The sequence below is a fragment of the Oncorhynchus clarkii genome, chromosome 20, assembly GCF_045791955.1.
Source record: "Oncorhynchus clarkii lewisi isolate Uvic-CL-2024 chromosome 20, UVic_Ocla_1.0, whole genome shotgun sequence".
NCBI lineage: Eukaryota > Metazoa > Chordata > Actinopteri > Salmoniformes > Salmonidae > Oncorhynchus > Oncorhynchus clarkii.
This window is the reverse complement of record NC_092166.1, coordinates 63,699,384-63,717,101: the sequence shown is the minus strand read 5'-3', so window position 1 is coordinate 63,717,101 and position 17,718 is coordinate 63,699,384. Positions and strand designations below refer to the sequence as shown.

At 41.4% G+C, this 17,718-nt stretch overlaps 1 protein-coding gene across 1 annotated transcript; it reads right to left on the bottom strand.

Annotated features, from left to right (window-relative positions):
* Nucleotides 1-506: 506 nt before the first annotated feature.
* On the bottom strand, nt 507-17,475 carry LOC139376697 (thyrotroph embryonic factor-like). Its single transcript, XM_071119559.1, has 5 exons — nt 17,210-17,475; nt 11,086-11,445; nt 9,676-9,896; nt 3,431-3,642; nt 507-2,959 (listed from the first exon to the last, which is right to left on the bottom strand). The coding sequence occupies exons 1-5, from the start codon at nt 17,283-17,285 to the stop codon at nt 2,938-2,940; spliced, it is 891 nt and encodes a 296-aa protein (XP_070975660.1). The 5' UTR covers nt 17,286-17,475; the 3' UTR covers nt 507-2,937.
* Between the last annotated feature and the right edge of the window lie 243 nt (nt 17,476-17,718).

Here is a 17,718-nt window from a genome sequence, read left to right as displayed (position 1 = left end):
TTCCATCCCCACTTGCAAATCTAATCAACACCTCTACATTGAAATTAGATAAGTGTTGTGGATGCACAAATGTTTGCTGTATTCACAATTGGGTACAGCCCCTAACACACATCTATTGTTGGTCTTAGCCACGTCCTCTTTTCATTTCTTCCTCCATACCTCCCCCACCAGATGGCATCTTTTCAGTTTCTCAGAGTGGCTTATGCAACACCAGGGGTGTATTCACAACGAACCAAACGAAACTGAGGGACCTACCTGAATTTGTCCAATAAACTCATTTTTGGTGCGAAAGGTTTTCTGTTTGAGTAAACCATTGCTATTGCAAAAGGTTGTGGACTGATGATTACACCCCTGGCATGGCCCAAAAAAAAGAGTCCAGTTTATCCCATGGCTAAGTTGAGAAAGCTTTGTCCTAAAGCTACTGGTGTGTTCCTTTCTCTGGATGGTTTCAACTGTCCTGTCTAATATTTACACAGGCAGGTACTTCAGCCCCAAAACACCTTCACTGTTTTCAACCACGCTTTATTTATATATACAGGACATACAGTAGCCACATGCAACAATATGTAGAAACTAAGTCTAGACAATTCTCAAACAGTTAAGAATTTCCCCTGCACCAGTTGAATAACAGATGTTAACATTTTCTTGGTTGTAGCGTAAGAAAGTAATTGTGCTAGTGTTTAGGGGGCACCCAATCCAGTCCGTTTCCCTTCCTGACATCGTTCACTGGTCGGTTTAATCAAGATGTACATAGCTTATCTGAATCAAATTCTTGATTTGTCTGTTCTCAATCATCTACTTCCCAACATGTTTGATCTATTGAGTTATAGTCAAAGGACTGAAATAATTACAATCACTGCCACACAAAGGTCTTGTCTCCAGATTTTGCAAACAACCAATAAATGAAGCTGTCAATTTGAACAAGGTTCTCACCACAACGCACAAAACCAATTTTAAAACGTCCATTTAAAAAAAAAACGTAAAACACATCCAGACTACCTTCAAGGTAATTCTTCAGATAAATTCCAAAATGAGCTGAAAGCACTGCAATCACTTATTTTCCTCCAGTTACATCAGCAGGAATTAGGAAAGTGACAATCAGGCTTGATAACAAGGAAACATGATGGACCAAAGGGGGAAAAACTAAGGAGACAGAAACCCTGAAAGGAGGCTTGAATTTGTGTAGGATATGGTATTGGATATGGTAAGCCACATTGAGTTTTTAAAAAAAATCCTGATTTTGACAAAAGGAATTTAAAAACAGCAACATTTATCAAAAGGAATTAAAAAACTGCAACATACAAACTTCCCCATAAGTTCTGATGTCTGTTTTCCAGTTTCATGAGGTAACTACAATGTATTGTACTCATTGTAGACAGCACAGAATCGGTCACCTTTTTACATTGTGTGGCAACTGTCCATATATGATCAAGGTCCCAGAGAAGTTGGATAAACCACTTTCCATAGTAGTAAACAGGAGAAAGGTTGGAGTTTTACATTTGGTTGAGAACACAATTGCAGAAAATGTGTAAATTGCACAGTAATGTCATAGATAACTCCATACAAAAACAACTTGTTGACTTATTTGAATATAAGGAAAAAGTGTCCAGAAAATAAAGCTAACTTTAAGCATTTCTTTATAACACAAAACACAGAAGCTGAGGAAAGAAGTTTCCTGGAAATAACAATGATCCAAGACCATGGGACAATATACAAGACAGAGAGACTGAAATATTACCAAGCATTATGTACAGTTTGAAGCAAGTGTTAACATGTACAGGAAAAGACTTGCATTGAAGGTCTTACTAACATGGTCTTAAAACCACTACCAAGCCGTATTAGTCCCCGGATTCATTTGTTATTGTATTATATTTTTGTATTTTAATTCATCTTTGACATTAACGGGAGACGTGGAAGCAAAGTTATGAAAACCAGAACTGCTTATGGACAATCCATGCTAGTTTAGACTAAAATCCCCCCAAAATAAAAGCCCTTTTCAGTTTACTAAAATGTCATCCACCCTTATCCCCCCAATCCCAATCTCTTTACCAGCAAATGTTGTACAAAACATGATCAGAATACACATTCTCATTGTAGTGTATTGAAAGAAGCACTCCCACAAGTTAAAACCAAGTTAAATAAATGGCTGAAGAATAGCAACATTTACCTGGATCTAACTCTGCAAATAGCACTGCTGGGTGATTTGAAAAGTCAATAATATAATAATGTTAGCAAAAAAAATGTATCTTTAATTTACAATCTGTAGAAACTATGAGAATAGAAAGGTTCAGAAACATCACAGCACAGGTGAAAAATGTATGGCAAAAATGAAATCGAAACTGGATGGTGTTCAGAGATAGATGGAAGGAGTTGAGTGGAGCTGAAGGGTGGGACTATAAACAAGATAACCAATGTAAAATATACTGTGTCCGTAAAATGTATATAGGTTCAGAACGTTTGTGAAACAGCACAGTTAAAAATATGATAAAATTAAATGAAAACTGGATGGTCTTCAGGGATGGGTTGAGGGGAGCTGAAGGATGGGACTAAAAACAACTATTGTAAAATACACTGTGTCCTTAAAAAGCCAAAGTGTTGTTGTCCATTAGTTTACTCAAATTAGGGGAGGGGTGGTAGGGTTAGGGGAAAATAAAAATAAATATTTACAAAACAAATATATGGGTGGGAATTAGAAATGATGCATACCATTACATTGATGGAAGCTACAATCTATTTGCAATATTAAAGCTGATCTACCCCCTAAATTAAAAAATAAATAAATAAAAATAAAAACAATAAGCAGCGGTCACTAATACAATTCCACAGTATCTACACGGCAACATCATTCACTCTCTTCCACACTCCATCTTCTGATCCATCTATCCATTGTATTTGATTAAATTACTTCACCCACGCCACAAATAAATCACTAATAGTCTACTGGTCTTCCAGCAATGCACTTGAAAGAGAAGAGAAAAAGTAGATTATTTACCAGGAAAGGAAGACGGGGAGTTAACATGAGGTGACGAGGGGAGGTTAAGGTTTCATTACCACATTATACATCAATTCTACCCATCAAACTTGTGTTATACAGGGAGTACTGTGTTATAAAGGAGCAAAACACATAAGGTCATGTCTCACTGGTTATTTTGTAGTGTATTCATTGCAATAATATGCCTGCCTTTCTCTACCTCAACGTGATGTCATCGTTTCCTTTTCCTCATCTGTCTCACTAAGGAGCTCATATTTACTGCATCTGTCTCTCATTGTTTCGTATGCAGCTAATGTGAGCAGTGCAACAGGGGATATTCACAATTGATTTATGACCACAAACAAAGGATGTTGCTACTAGTGCCCTGACCAAAATGAGGTGAATAGCTGATGCAATCTGTGTGCAACGACCGGCAGTTGTCTGTGTTTGGTCCCTTACAGCTCTCCGAATTTGGCCACGTAGCGGGCCACAACATTCTTGCTGCGGGCAAAGTCATTCCGTAGCTCGCCCACTTCCTGTCGTAGCGCCGTGTTCTCACGCTCCAGGAACGCCGCCCGCACCGTGATCTGGTTCTCCTTGAGTCGGCGCGCGTCCCGGGAACGCTTTGCCGCCACGTTGTTCTTCTTCCTCCTCTGCCAGTACTTCTCATCCTTGTGAGGAGGAGAGGGGGAAAGAGAAAGAGCAGAGAGAGAGAACAGGGTTGTTATTGAAAGCGACCTTAATGATGAGAGCATTAAGGTCGCTTTCAATTCAATGTCACTGCTGTGTTATTGAAAGCATCCAATGTCGCTGCTAAGTTATTGAAAGCTTTGTTAAAAAGCAAAAGCTAGTTTTCCCCTCACTGGCGCTAGGTCATTTAAAAAGACCTTCAGAATGACTGAATGTTTTATGACAGTGGTCACCAACATTTGTGTCAAGATCACTTTCGCAGTCAAATCAAATTTTATTGGTCACATACACATATTTAGTAGATGTTATTGCGGGTGTAGCAAAATGCTTGTTCCTAGCTCCAACAGTGCAGTAGTATCTGACAACTCACAACAACACACAAATCTAAAAGTAAAACAATGGAATTAAGAAATATATAAATATTAAGACAAGTAATGTCAGAGTGGCATTGACTAAAATACAGTAGAATAGAATACAGTATTTACAGATGAAATGAGTAAAGAAGTATATAAACATGAAAGTGACTACTGTTCCATTATTAACGTGGCCAGTCATTCCATGTATATAGGGCAGCAGCCTCTAAGGTGCAGAGTTGAGTAGTCGGGTGGTAGGCAGCTAGTGACGGCTATTTAACAATCTGATTTTAGTTTAGTTTATTAATTCAACCATTTAAAAAAAACAAGCACACATAAAACTTAAAAGCCATACATGCGCACATTAATAAAACCATCGAGGATAGCACACAAAGTCTAGGACTTATTTCCATTGTGGTCCTCTTGAGACAAGATGGATAGACAAGATCCAACACAGTATGGCAGTGAAATAATAAAACAAAAACAGAGAAGAAGAACATCTCTCTCATCATTCTAGTTACATCATAGGGGTTATTCATATGGGCACAGAAGACATCAAACATATTTTTACTTTATTTTTAAAGCTGCCCAGAGAGGACGTTGTTTTTATAGGCAGAGGCAACTCATTCCATTCTTTGGCTCCAGTATACAAGAAAGTACCTTCCCCAGCATTACTCCTGAACCTATATAAGCGCACATCAGCAACACCTGATCTGGTGCTGTGATCGTGGGCATCCCTAACACAAGGAAAGTAAATCACTTAGATATCTGGGCGCAGGACCATAAATACTCCTGTAAACCAAACCGAGTCTAATCTGGGACACCATAGCCTCAACAGGCAGCCAGTTTAGTTCCTGAAAGCAGCTCCTGCCTATGTGAATACATGGACTCACCTTCATTACTACCCTGATCAGCTTACTCTGGGCTATCTGGAGCTTCCCCTTCATAAGTTTGAATAAGCCCCCAAACCAGGAAGTACTAGCATAGTCAAAATGGCATTGAATGAGGGCAGTAGCTAGCACTTTCATGGAGTCCTTATCAAGCAGCTTGGACTTTCTAGCCAAAAACGTAGTCCTGGCATTAACCTTCCCTAGCACCTTATTGGCCATGCTCACACCTCCCAAGCTTCCATCAAGGATACATTCCAAGTAGCTAACAGAGGTTTTAGTAGTCAGCACCTCACCACCTAACTCCACTCTCAAGGTTTTGCTCACCTGAGGTAGTGCATCTCATGATAAGCTGTAGACCACACTATTTACCAAGAGAGTTTGTCTATTTACCACCACAAACCGAAGCTGGCACTAAGACGGCACTCAACAAGCTGTATAAGGCCATAAGAAAACAGGAAAATGCTCATCCAGAGGCGGCGCTCCTAGTGGCCAGGGACTTTAACGCAGGGAAACTTAAATCTGTTTTACCTCATTTCTACCAGCATGTTAAATGTGCAACCAGAGGGAAAAATAACTCTGGACCACCTTTACTCCACCCACAGAGACACGTACAAAGCTCTCCCACTCCCTCCATTTGGCAAATCTGACCATAACTCTATTCTCCTGACTCCTGCTTACATGCAAAAACCAAAGCAGGAAGTACCAGTGACTCGCTCAATAAGGTAGTGGTCAGATGACACAGATGCTAAGCTAGCACAGACTGGACTATGTTCCAGGATTGTTCCGATGGCATTGAGGAAAACATCAGTCACTGGCTTCATCAATAAGTGCATCGATGGCATCATCCCCACAGTGACCGTACGTGCCCCAACCAAAAGCCATGGATTACAGGCAACATCCGCACTGTGCTAATGGGTAGAGCTGCCGCTTCAAGGTGCGGGGCACTAATCCGGACGCTTATAATAAATCCCGCTTTGAAAGGCTTGTCATGGCTCACAACACCATTGTCCAAGAAACCTGAACAAAAATAACACATACGTGAGAATGCTATTCACTGACTACAGCTCAGCGTTCAACACCATAGTGCCCTCAAAGCTCATCACTAAGCTAAGGACCCTGGGACTAAACACCTCCCTCTGCAAATGGATCCTGGACTTCCTGACAGGCCACCCCCAGGTGGTAAGGTAGGTAACAATACATCCTCCACGCTAATCCTCAACACGGGGGCACCTCAGGGGTGCGTGCTCAGTCCCCTACTGTACTCCGTGTTCACTCATGTCGTGCTTGGCCATGCAGTCTCCAACACCATCATTAAGTTTTCCGACAACACAACAGTGGTAGACCGATCACCGGCAACAATGAGACAGCCTATAGGGAGGTCAGAGACCTGGCAGTGTGGTACCAGGATAACAACCTCTCCCTCAACGTGATCAAGACAAAGGAGATGATTGTAGACAACAGAATAAGGAGGACCGAGCACATCCCCCATTCTCATCGACGGGGCTGTAGTGGAGCAGATTGAGAGCTTCAAGTTCCTTGGTGTCCACATCACCAACAAACTATCATGTTCCAAACACACCAAGACAGTTGTGAAGAGGGCATGACAATACCCATTCCCCCTCAGGAGACTGAAAAGACTTGGCATGAGTCTTCAGATCCTCAAAACGTTTTACAGCTGCACCATCGAGAGCACTGGTTGCATCACCGCCTGGTATGGCAACTGCTCGGCAAGGCACGACAGAAGGTAGTGTGTATGGCCCAGTACATCACCGGGTCCAGGCTTCCTGCCATCCAGGACCTCTATATTAGGTGGTGTCAGAAGAAGGTCCAAAATATTGCCAAAGACTTCAGCCGCTCTAGTCATAGTCTGTTCTCCTTGATACCGTACGGCAAGTGGTACCGGAGCGCCAAGTCTAGGTCCAAAAGGCTTCTTAACAGCTTCTACCCCCAAGCCATAAGACTCCTGAACAGCTAATCAAATGGCTACCCAGACTATTTGCATTGTCCACCCCCCACCCCCGTTATGCTGCTGCTACTCTGTTTAATATCCTTGCATAGTCACTTTACCTCTACCTACATGTACATATTACCTCAACTAACCAGTGCCCCCACACATTGACTCTGTACCGGTACCCCCTATATATAGCCTCGCTAATGTTATTTTATTCTTGCTCCTTCATTTTTTAAATTGATTTTTTACTTCAGTTTATTTTAGTAAATACTTTAACACTTACAAAAAAATACAACTGCATTGTTGATGAAGGGCTTGTAAGTAAGCATTTCACTGTAAGGTCTACTACACCTGTTGTATTCGGCGCATGTGACAAATAAAATTTGATTTATAGTCCACGATCAGCTCCTTCATTCTTGTTGACATTGAGGTAGAGGTTATTTTCCTGGCACCACTCCGCCACGGCCGTCACCTCCTCCCTGTAGGCTGTCTCGTCATTGTTGGTAATCAGGCCTACTACTGTTGTGTCGTCTGCAAACTTGATGATTGAGGTGGAGGCATGCATGGCCACGCAGTCATTGGTGAACAGGGAGTACAGGCGGGTGCTGAGAAAGCACCCTTGTGGGGCCTGTGTTGAGGATCAGCGAAGTGGAGGTGCTGTTACCTACCCTTTCCACCGGGTGGCAGCCCATCAGGAAGTCCAGGACCCAGTTGCACAGGGCGGGGTTCAGACCCAGGGCCGCAAGCTTAATGATGAGCTTGGAGGGTACTATGGTGTTGAAGGCTGAGCTATAGTCAAAAAGCAAGCAGAGATCAACTGCTCAGATTATAATTTTTGTTGTTGTTGCATGATTTATTTTTCTACATTAACCTAATAAAAACAGTTCTGTAGGAATGAGGTTTGTGCAGTAGGTAGGCCAAATACATTATCTCAGCACATTAGCTATATGCCTGGCAATATTGTTCTTCTCAGACCATATTATATACACTGAACAAAAATATAAAACGCAACATGTAAAGTGTTGGTCCAATGTTTAATGAGCTGAAATAAAAGATAACAGAAATGTTCAATACTCACAAAAAGCGTATTTCCCTAAAATGTTGTGCACAAATTTGTTTACATCCTCGTTAGGAGCATTTCTCCTTTTCCAAATTAATCCATCCACATGACAGGTGTGGCATATCAAGTAGCTGATTAAACAACATGATTACACAGGTGCACCTTGTGCTGCGGACAATAAAAGGCCACTAAAATGTCTAGTTTTGTCACACAACGCCACAGATGTCAATTTGAGGATGTGTGCAATTGGCATGCTGACAGCAGGAATGTCCACCAGAGCTGTAACTCGATAATATCATGTTCATTTCTCTACCATAAGCCACCTCCAATGTCATTTTAGAGAATTCGGCAGTACGTTCAACCGGCCTCACAACCGCAGACCACATATAACCAAGCCAGCCCAGAACCTCCACATCCGGCTTCTTCGTCTGAGACCAACCACCCGGGTAGCTCATGAAAGTATTTTGGTCTGTAATAATGCCCTTTTGTTGGAAAAAACAAATTCTGATTGGGTGGGCCTGCCTCCCAAGTGGGTGGGCCTATGCCATTCCAGACCCATCCATGGCTGTGTCCCTGTCCAATCCATAGATTAGGGCCTAATTTAATTATTTCAATTGACTGATTTATATTTTTGTTCAGTATATTTTAACACTTGAGCTTTGATAACAAAATAGATCAGTTTGTGTAGCACTTGCAAGGCACAGCTGAGCATAAATTGAAATAATTTGTACCTGCATCTGATGATCATGGTGCTTTCAAGACAACTGGGAACTCTGGAGGAAAAAAAACTAAATTAAATCATGAAGTCAGTTATCTTCAGGTCGGAGTGCTAGAAAGAGGCCTGAGTTTCCGACTTGGAATTCGGAGTTGGATGACCGTTCAAAAATATTTTTCCCCAGCCGGATCTAGTTTTCTTCTGAGTTCCCATTTGTCTTGAACAGACTGAAGTCGGAGATGTCCAAGTTCTGAGTTTCCTTTTGTTTTGAACAAGGCATTAGTCTCAGCGGAGGGAGGGAGAGAGCAGCAGAGGGTCCGCCTCTCTTGGTCCCTCTCTCCCTTCCTTTCCTCCGGTGAGACTGACCAGAGAGTGGACAGGGTCTTCCACCTGATGGCGAAACTCGAGTCGCACCGCATCAGCATCTGCCTCATGCATGTTCCTATGACCAGAGAAAGTGAAATATTTCTCGATATTAAAATAGACACGTCAAGCTGCTAATAATAAAAACGCAGGGCTATCAATACACTTGGCTACTAATTCAAAGCAGCTGCAGCGCGAGTGGTAGTACGAAGAAGCGCATTTTATGTTGTGTAATAGTGTTGAATAAAAACAGTGTTGACAGTGCTGTATAAAAACTTAAACATAAACTCACTTATAAAAACAGCAACTCTTTACATTCTCTCTCAGGTCATGGTTTTTTAAAAGTTATGAAATCTCATGTAGGCTAATATCAAACTTTGCTGGAAGCCGTAGGCACGGTGACACTCGATTTAGCCACAGATCTCCCAACAGCGGCAAGAAGAAAAAAGGAGCAAGCCTTCATCATTGGCTTTTCTACAGAAATGTTTGGTGATCGACTAGGAAGGCCTTGAAGATCAACCAGTCGCAGTTGGTGACCACTGTTCTATGAACTAACTGGTGGTACTGTAAACCACAATTAAATAACTATTTAAAAAAAAACAACATCCTATTTCTCTTCTTGGAATTTGAAAAGAAAACGTATACACCTACCTACCACACCCACTCCATGTCTCTGACTTACCTTAGAATCCTCAGGTACATACACCTTCTTGGCCTTCTTGATCATGGGCTGTGGTTTGAGTTCCTCCTCTGAGAACTTGTGTTTGCGTGGGTTGAACAGCTCTCCTCCAGGAACGCTGGACAGGACCAGGTCCGTAGGGTCCGGATCAAAGTTCACGTTCACCTCAATCTCCTCCGGGTCGATGGTTTCAGGGGTCAGCCTGTCCTTGTCTGTCACCACCTCTGTGGGGGAGATACAGGTGACCAAGCATTAGGTTAAGGTTTCAAGTATACCGTTTTGGTTTGTTGGGTTCTAACTTGAAATATACTTATTCCTGTCACTATATAAGAACATATGGATTTCATTACATGTATGATAACTGTTCATATTCTGTGTCAATGAAGGGTGAATAAGGAATGTGTATTGAAAGTTACTGAGGGCGGCAAAGGGCAACAGTTAATATCTGATTAGGCAAGCCAGCTGCGGAACTAAAGAGGAGCGAGGAATTTGGCTTGAGGTCAAGTCAGCAGAAGAAGTGAGAAGAAACCTCTGGAAGGGGGTCCAGAGGGGCCAACCACAACAACCCTCTTTACAGTTCTCTCACACACATACACTTCCACGCCCACAAAGGTTCTAGCATCAGGCAGGGCCATGACTACACCAGTAAGAGGAACCAATGAAGTTCCTGCCTAGCAACAGACATGTATTGGCTGTCTAGATGTGTAAGGAGTTGACCCCGCCTAGTAGGAGGTTATAAATATATGTACTTGTATCTTCATAGCTTGTCTTTTTAGCTGTTTGACCCACTGGCATGAATAAACTTGGCTTGAGCTTTTTCTAGTCGTCCGTTTGAGTCATTACTATTTGTTCAGAACCTAACCGGTTGATGGGTAAATGCTACAATCAGTTTTAAGGGTAAATAAATGCTCCCAATGTAAATGGAACATTCTGTTCGGTAGAAACATACATTTGGCTCTAACCTGTTTATATCCTGAACTGGATCATTTTTAAAATAAATCCAGGCTTCTACATTCGATAAAGATGGCCTCATGTAGCCCAGCCCACATCTGTTGGTCAGCTCGTAATAAACACCACGGTTGTCTTGACCACTCAGCATAGCTAGGATCTATTTTTACCACCATCTACAGCAGCACACACAACAGTACATACAGCCTTGAATGACATTCAAACAAACCAGTATGTGTTTCTCCGTACATGTGCCATGTGTGCCCTTGGTGCTCAGACATGTCTGACTGTCTATGGCAGAACCAAGAACAACTTACTTGGTTTACTTTGATCTTAAATACATTTGAGTCACGCTTTGTATTACTTATGTATTATACCATGTAACTACTAGGGTAATTCTCTATGTAATAACACTAACAGACCATTAGTGCATAAGGCTCTAATGATTTCACAGGTTTAGCCTACCGGTGTTGGCTGTGATATCAGCACTGTTGAGGGTGACGGTGACCACCTCCTCCTCACACTGGTCTAGTTCCAGGACCGACAGCAGGGAGATTGGGGCAGCGGGGGCTGTCGTGGTGCTGGTTGGCTTCTCTGTCTTCTTCCCTGCAATTTCCATGTTGAGAGCATTGTCCAGGGACAAGGTGGGGATGCCGTTCTCGATGAGGAACTCCTCCAGGTCCATGTACTCCAGGTGAAAGGTCTCCCCGTTGTACGGGATGGTCTTATCCCAGATGGCGGGGGTCAGGGCGGCCGACGGACCCATCCCGCTCCCTCCTCCAAGGTCCACATTGTCCCCCGTAAAAAGCTTATCCTTGTCATTGTCTGTGGCAGCAAAACAGAAGAGCCTTGTATAATATTATGGGTTATGGCAAGCATGATAAAACAAGTTGCGAGAAGACAGGCATTGTAAATGGGTTTATTTGACATGGTCATTCAGTAAATGGTTTAATCCATTTACACTATATTCCATATAAGTGGTCCATGTGAGAACCAAACCCACAAATCTGATCATGCACGCACCATATTTCAACCAATGGAAGAGATATGATGAAATATTAGGCCTACATCACTATTTGGTGGAAAGGGGCCCTTGACACTAGCCAGACGAATATGTGACCTAGCCTATTAATATATGCAGTTTTCAAAACAACTGGGAACTGAAAAATCTCCTGCTTCAATGCGTTCAAGACCACTGGTAACTCGAAAAAACGAAAATCGTTTTGAACGGTCATCCAACTCAGACTTTGTGACCTGAAAATCACTGTCCATGTTTCCATTAACTTGTCCATAGATTTTTTGTGACATTTATAAAATTCGCATACAATATGCAGGCTAGGGTGCGTTTCCATCATAATTTGTCGCAAAAAAGAAAGTTAGTCAGAAGAATAATCCACCCCTATCGAACGGAAGGGGGGAGTATATCTTTAGAAAATGTCTACTATATCTGCCATTTCCATTTACACGTGTCGCATTTTCTTTTTTGCGACATTGCTTTTGTCAATAGAGATGAGTAAATGGAAACCTTCCTAGTGAGTGGTGAGGAGGAGGAGAGTTGAAGGGAGTGGGGAGAGAAGAATTTACTGTCAACTGTGTATGCGGTCTGAGAACCACAGAACTGAAGTGCAGCTACCCAATTTTAGTTCAAATTCAGATAAAAGGATACCTGAATGCTTGGTTGATCATAACACTATAGAAACAAACAGACAGGATGTGATTTTGTGTAAGCCTATCCATTTTAGGCTACTACTTTGCATAAATTGTATTCGCATTCGGCCTCTTCTCAGTTTGTTGCCTATAACAACATGTGTAACCCCCACACAGAAGCATCTAGATTTACCATCGTCGCTCTCGAATAAATTCGGTTGGGGCATTAACATGATTTTCTTCAATACCACGGGAAACGCACCCGTGGTATTGTTTCAATGTTTCATTCTTGGTTGTGATCCTCTCCAGACATTTTTGCCGGTAATTACGCAACAACTAAATTTAAAGATAGGCTACTTCAACAATGAAGCTTGGACTACACTACCAATCTCCTGTCCGTGAAAAAAGTAGCCTATCAGTTCAGAGATAGTGACACCGAGATTAGGCTAAAGGTTATGTTGCAGCAAACGACTCGACATTAGTTAACCTCTCAGATTCTGATCGATTCTCCAAATAATCCAACAAAAAAAACAACGTTTTTTTTGGTCAAGAGAAATCGCACCTCGTAGAGTAGAAAATATAAAACAGCCCTGCCCCGATAGGTGCTCTTCTCTGCCATTATGAATATTAACATTATTTGCGCGACGTAGGCAAGGCGTGACACCATTGGTTGACAAAATATTATATATCCGTTGTAATCCTGCATAAATGAGAGGAAAATTTGTTGGGAGGGGGGTGCAACCCCAATGACATCTCCATTCTGTTAGACTTCTGCTGGCTTCACGTGCTCGTGGGAAATGGTAATGCCACGTTCAAAACACCTGAGAATAGTAGTGTACTTAAGTACTTAAGTACTTAAGTAAAAATACTACTTTATTTTATGTACTTTACTATTTATATATTTTTGACAATTTTCTTTTGGAATGTAGTAAAGTCAAATTTATTTTTTATTCCATACGTTTTTCCTGACAACCAAGAACAATGTCTAATTCACACACTCATCAAGAGAACATCCACAGTCATCCCTACTGCCTCGGATCTAGCGGACTCACTAAACACGTGCTTTGTTTGTAAATTATATCTGAGTTTTGGGTGAGATCTCACACCATAATTTGCAAATAAATTCATTAAAAATCCTACAATGTGATTTTCTGGATTTTTTTTCTAATTTTGTCTGTCATAGTTGAAGTGTACCTATGATGAAAATGACAGGCCTCTCATCTTTTTAAGTGGGAGAACTTGCACAATTGGTGGCTGACTAAATACTTTTTTGCCCCACTGTATATTTTGAATTTGAGATTCTTCAGTAGCCACCCTTTGCCTTGAGAGCTTTGCACACTCTTTTCATTCTCTCAACCAGCTTCACGAGGTAGTCACCTGGAGTGCATTTCAATTAACAGGTGTGCCTTGTTAAAAGTTCATTTGTGTTATTTCTTTCCTTCTTCTTTGAGCCAATCAGTTGTGTTGTGACAAGGTAGGGTTGGCATAAAGAAGATAGCCCTATTTGGTAAAAGACCAAGTCCATATAATGACAAGAACAGCTCAAATAAGCAAAGAGAAACGACAGTCCATAATTACTTTAAGACATGAAGGTCAGTCAATACAGAACATTTCAAGAACTTTGAAAGTTTCTTCAAGTGCAATTGCAAAAACCATCAAGCGCTACGATGAAACTTGCTCTCAAGAGGACCGACACAGGAACGGAAGACCAATTGTTACCTCGCTGCAGAGGATAAGTTCATTAGAATTACCAGCCTCAGAAAATAGGCAATTAACTGCACCTCAGATTGCAGCCCAAATAAATGCTTCACAGAGTTCAAGTAACAAACACAACATCCGTTGTCAACAACATCTCTCCTCCTGTTCAGAGAAGACTGCTTGAATCAGGCCTACATTGTCGAATTGCTGCAAAGAAACAACTACTAAAGGACACCAATAAGAAGAAACTTGCTTGGGCCAAGAAATACGAGCTTTGGAAATCTGTCCTTTGGTCTAACGAGTCCAAATTAGAGATTTTTGGTTTCAACTGCCATGTCTTTGTAAGACGCAGAGTAGGTGAACAGATTGCTGCCCCCCCCCCCCTTTACGCTCCTGCTACTCTCTGTTTATTATCTATGCATAATCACTTTCACTCCACTTACATGTACATATTACCTAAATTACTTAGACTAACCAGTGCGCCCACACATTGGCTCTGTACCGGTACCCCCTGTATATAGTCTCACTATTGTTATTTTACTGCTGCTCTTTAATTATTTGTTACTTTTATTTCTTATTCGTATTTTTTAAACTGCATTTGTTGGTTAGGGGCTTGTAAGTAAGCATTTCACTGTAAGGTCTACTACACCTGTTGTATTCAGCGCATGTGACTAATACAATTTGATTTAAGATGATCTCCGCATGTGTGGTTCTCACCGTGAAGCATGGAGGTGGTGGTGTGATGGTGCTTTGCTGTGATATATTTAGAATTCAAGGCACACTCACCCAGCATGGCTACCACAGCATTCTGCAGCGATACGCCATCCCATCTGGTTTGCACTTAGTGGGACTATCATTTGTTTTTCAACAGGACAATGACCCTAAACACACCTCCAGGCTGTGTAAGGGCTATTTGACCAACAAGGAGAGTGATTGAGTGCTGCATCAGATGACCTGGCCTCCACAATCACCCGACCTCAACCCAATTGAGATGGTTTGGGATGAGTTGGACCGCAGAGTGAAGGAAAAGCAGCCAACAAGTGCTCAGCATATGTGGAAACTCCTTCAGGACTGTTGGAAAAGCATTCATGAAGCTGGTTGAGAGAATCCAGGCAAAGGGAGGCTACTTTAAAGAATGTCAAATATAAAATATATTTTGATTTGTTTAACACTTTTTTGGTTGGTTACTACATGATTCCATGTTTTATTCTACAATGTAGAAAATAGTAAAAATAAAAAAAAACCCTTGAATGAGTAGGTGTGTCCAAACTTTTGACTGCTACTGTATATTTAGACATGGGCCTTCATACGCATATATACCATAACAGCCAAATGCACAACATACATAAGCCCTTACTCAAATCATTTAGATATAGGGATAGACATGATACACAAGTTGTCAAACATTTGTTTTCTACAGATCAAGCAGAGGCAAAGACAGCATTCTTGTATTGTAATCTGAGGAGTAAAATAGATTTTTTTAGGGGGCATCACTGCAAGAGTACAGAGTGTGCTGTTCTGTCTGTATACAGAGCTAGTCTAGAATCCTCACCACAGTAAGAGGGAAAAATATAGATGTCATCCACTACTGTCTTTAAGACACCTTCATAAATACTTTACAAGGCCTACATAGATGCTTCACAAATGTAAAAGCTATTGATTGGCCTACTATACAGTATAAAAGCTATTGTATCAGGTCCTCCTTGCATCTGGCATTTTGCCAAATGTGTCATCACCCTTTTTCACTCTCTGGATGTTTGCTTCTGAATCATTTGTTTAGCATCTATGAAGGCCTTATAAAAAAGCCCATCCAAAGGGGTGATATGGTATTCAGGAGACAAGAGTGTATCTGTCACCATCAAGACGAGGGGATGGACCTCCAGGGAATTACTGGCGCTGCCAGCATGACCTTACACTTTGTCCCCCTCCCCTCGTGTGAGAGATACGATCTGATATACTTTATTGTCCATTTACATGGAAATTAATTTTGTGACTTCAGTATACAAATACACAAACGACACAATATAAATACACATGCAGTACAGAAAACTGGAAAGTTAGTACACAAGTCACACATTTTCACCTATTCAAAGCCTCTGCGACCTACTTTCCGACCTTGTATTGGGCATGCATCTGTCCTATGTCCCACTGTTCAGCAGTCTGATGGCTGATGGAATGAAACTCTCCTGGCTTATATTTTTGCTGAACAGTGGGGCCCTTTATCTCCTTCCTCTGGGCAGCAGCTCAAACATTGGGCAAGATTGTGTGTGGGTTCCTCTATGACGCACTTGGCTTTGATCGCGCTACACAGCCAAGGGCACCAATGTGTGTACTTAACAGTGTCTCCCACGGCCTTACAGACATTTGTGTGAATGTGTCTAATTATCAGCAATTGGTTTGGGAAGAGGATATCACAAGATTAGTGAGCTCTGTGTTTACAGGTCATATTATTAGACTACCAGCATTTCCTTACCAAGTGCATACCAGACAGCTCTTATGTGGACAGGTTGTATCATTAGGTTTTAGGTGCCAAGTCCTGTCCAGTGGTATTTGGCTATTGGGAGTTGATGTCAGTGGTTCAAGTGTTGTGAATGCCCTGAGTAATTTGCATCTTGAGTGTGATCAGTATGTTTAGGAGTACCTGACACCACTTGCATTTAGCAACTGTCCATGTTTAAATTGTCTCATGAATTTAAGTGAAAAATCATATCTACTCTAATCTTGTTTTACAATCTGGTTAAGTGTTGACAACATCTGCTTGGACTGTTTATATAAATCACATCCAATCCAATCTCACAAATGAGAGAACACAACCACATCCAGAACAGAACAAATGAATAAAGCCCTCTAACGATGACAAACCGTAATCCTACTTCTCCCTTCAACCCCCACACCACATGATGCTGGCATGTTGATTAAATCGGAGGTCAATCTTGTGATCAAATTGCCTAGGCTAAACCGAGACGCTGTCAAAATGGCACCAGGGTTTTATTGAGGTTACGCAATATATAGGACATGCAGTGAGAAATTAGTCCAACATTTTGTATTTATAGTCGAAGAGTGTTCACAGACAGGACATTGTTTATGCTTGCAACAAATGTATCAAATACGTTTTATGGTTGGAACACTGGTACGCGCGTGGTTTACTATAGTGCTGGGGAAACATTATTCGTTATCATTCAGACACAGCGCAATTTATTGACAATGTTCACAAAGAAATAACGATTATTTTGCTTCTTCTTACCGTTGTAATCAAATGTAGGAACAGTGAAGGGGTCCTCTAGCAGAGCTTTGAAAATCTCCGGAATCTCTGAAGACATCTTTTCTAAAAGTTTTTAAAGATCTCCTGGTCTGACTATCAATTAAAAACTGGGGCAGATATATGAAATTGACAAGATTTATCAACGCTTCCAAGTTCAACAGCAGAAAAAATATCCACATGTAAAACGAGATTGATGGACATGTGGAAAATGTAAACCTCGTTTTTATGACCACAAGGTTTGTATCCCGCCCCTCGGCGATTTTCCCCCATGATCTAGCCAATCACTGCTAGAAACTTACGGAAAGAGTCGTGATAGGTTTCGCCTGTTGTCCGACAAAATAGGGAAAGCCAATCGGATGCGTTTACTGTATTACCTAAGAAACAAAAATACGTTGTTACGAAATAAGTCTACGTGCTCGGCAAAAAAAAAATACGAATTAGTTGCCTCACCGTTTGTCTTTCCTAAATAGGTCACTGATCTAAAGATATGT

What these genes read in the sequence shown, in the direction of transcription:
- LOC139376697 (XM_071119559.1), bottom strand. Translation starts at nt 17,285, where the DNA reads ATGTCTTCAGAGATTCCGGAGATTTTCAAAGCTCTGCTAGAGGACCCC. An exon ending in TCCTACATTTGATTACAACG is followed by an intron (nt 11,446 to 17,209) that starts GTAAGAAGAAGC and finishes TTGCTGCCACAG; the next exon opens with ACAATGACAAGGATAAGCTT. An exon ending in TGATATCACAGCCAACACCG is followed by an intron (nt 9,897 to 11,085) that starts GTAGGCTAAACC and finishes TCTCCCCCACAG; the next exon opens with AGGTGGTGACAGACAAGGAC.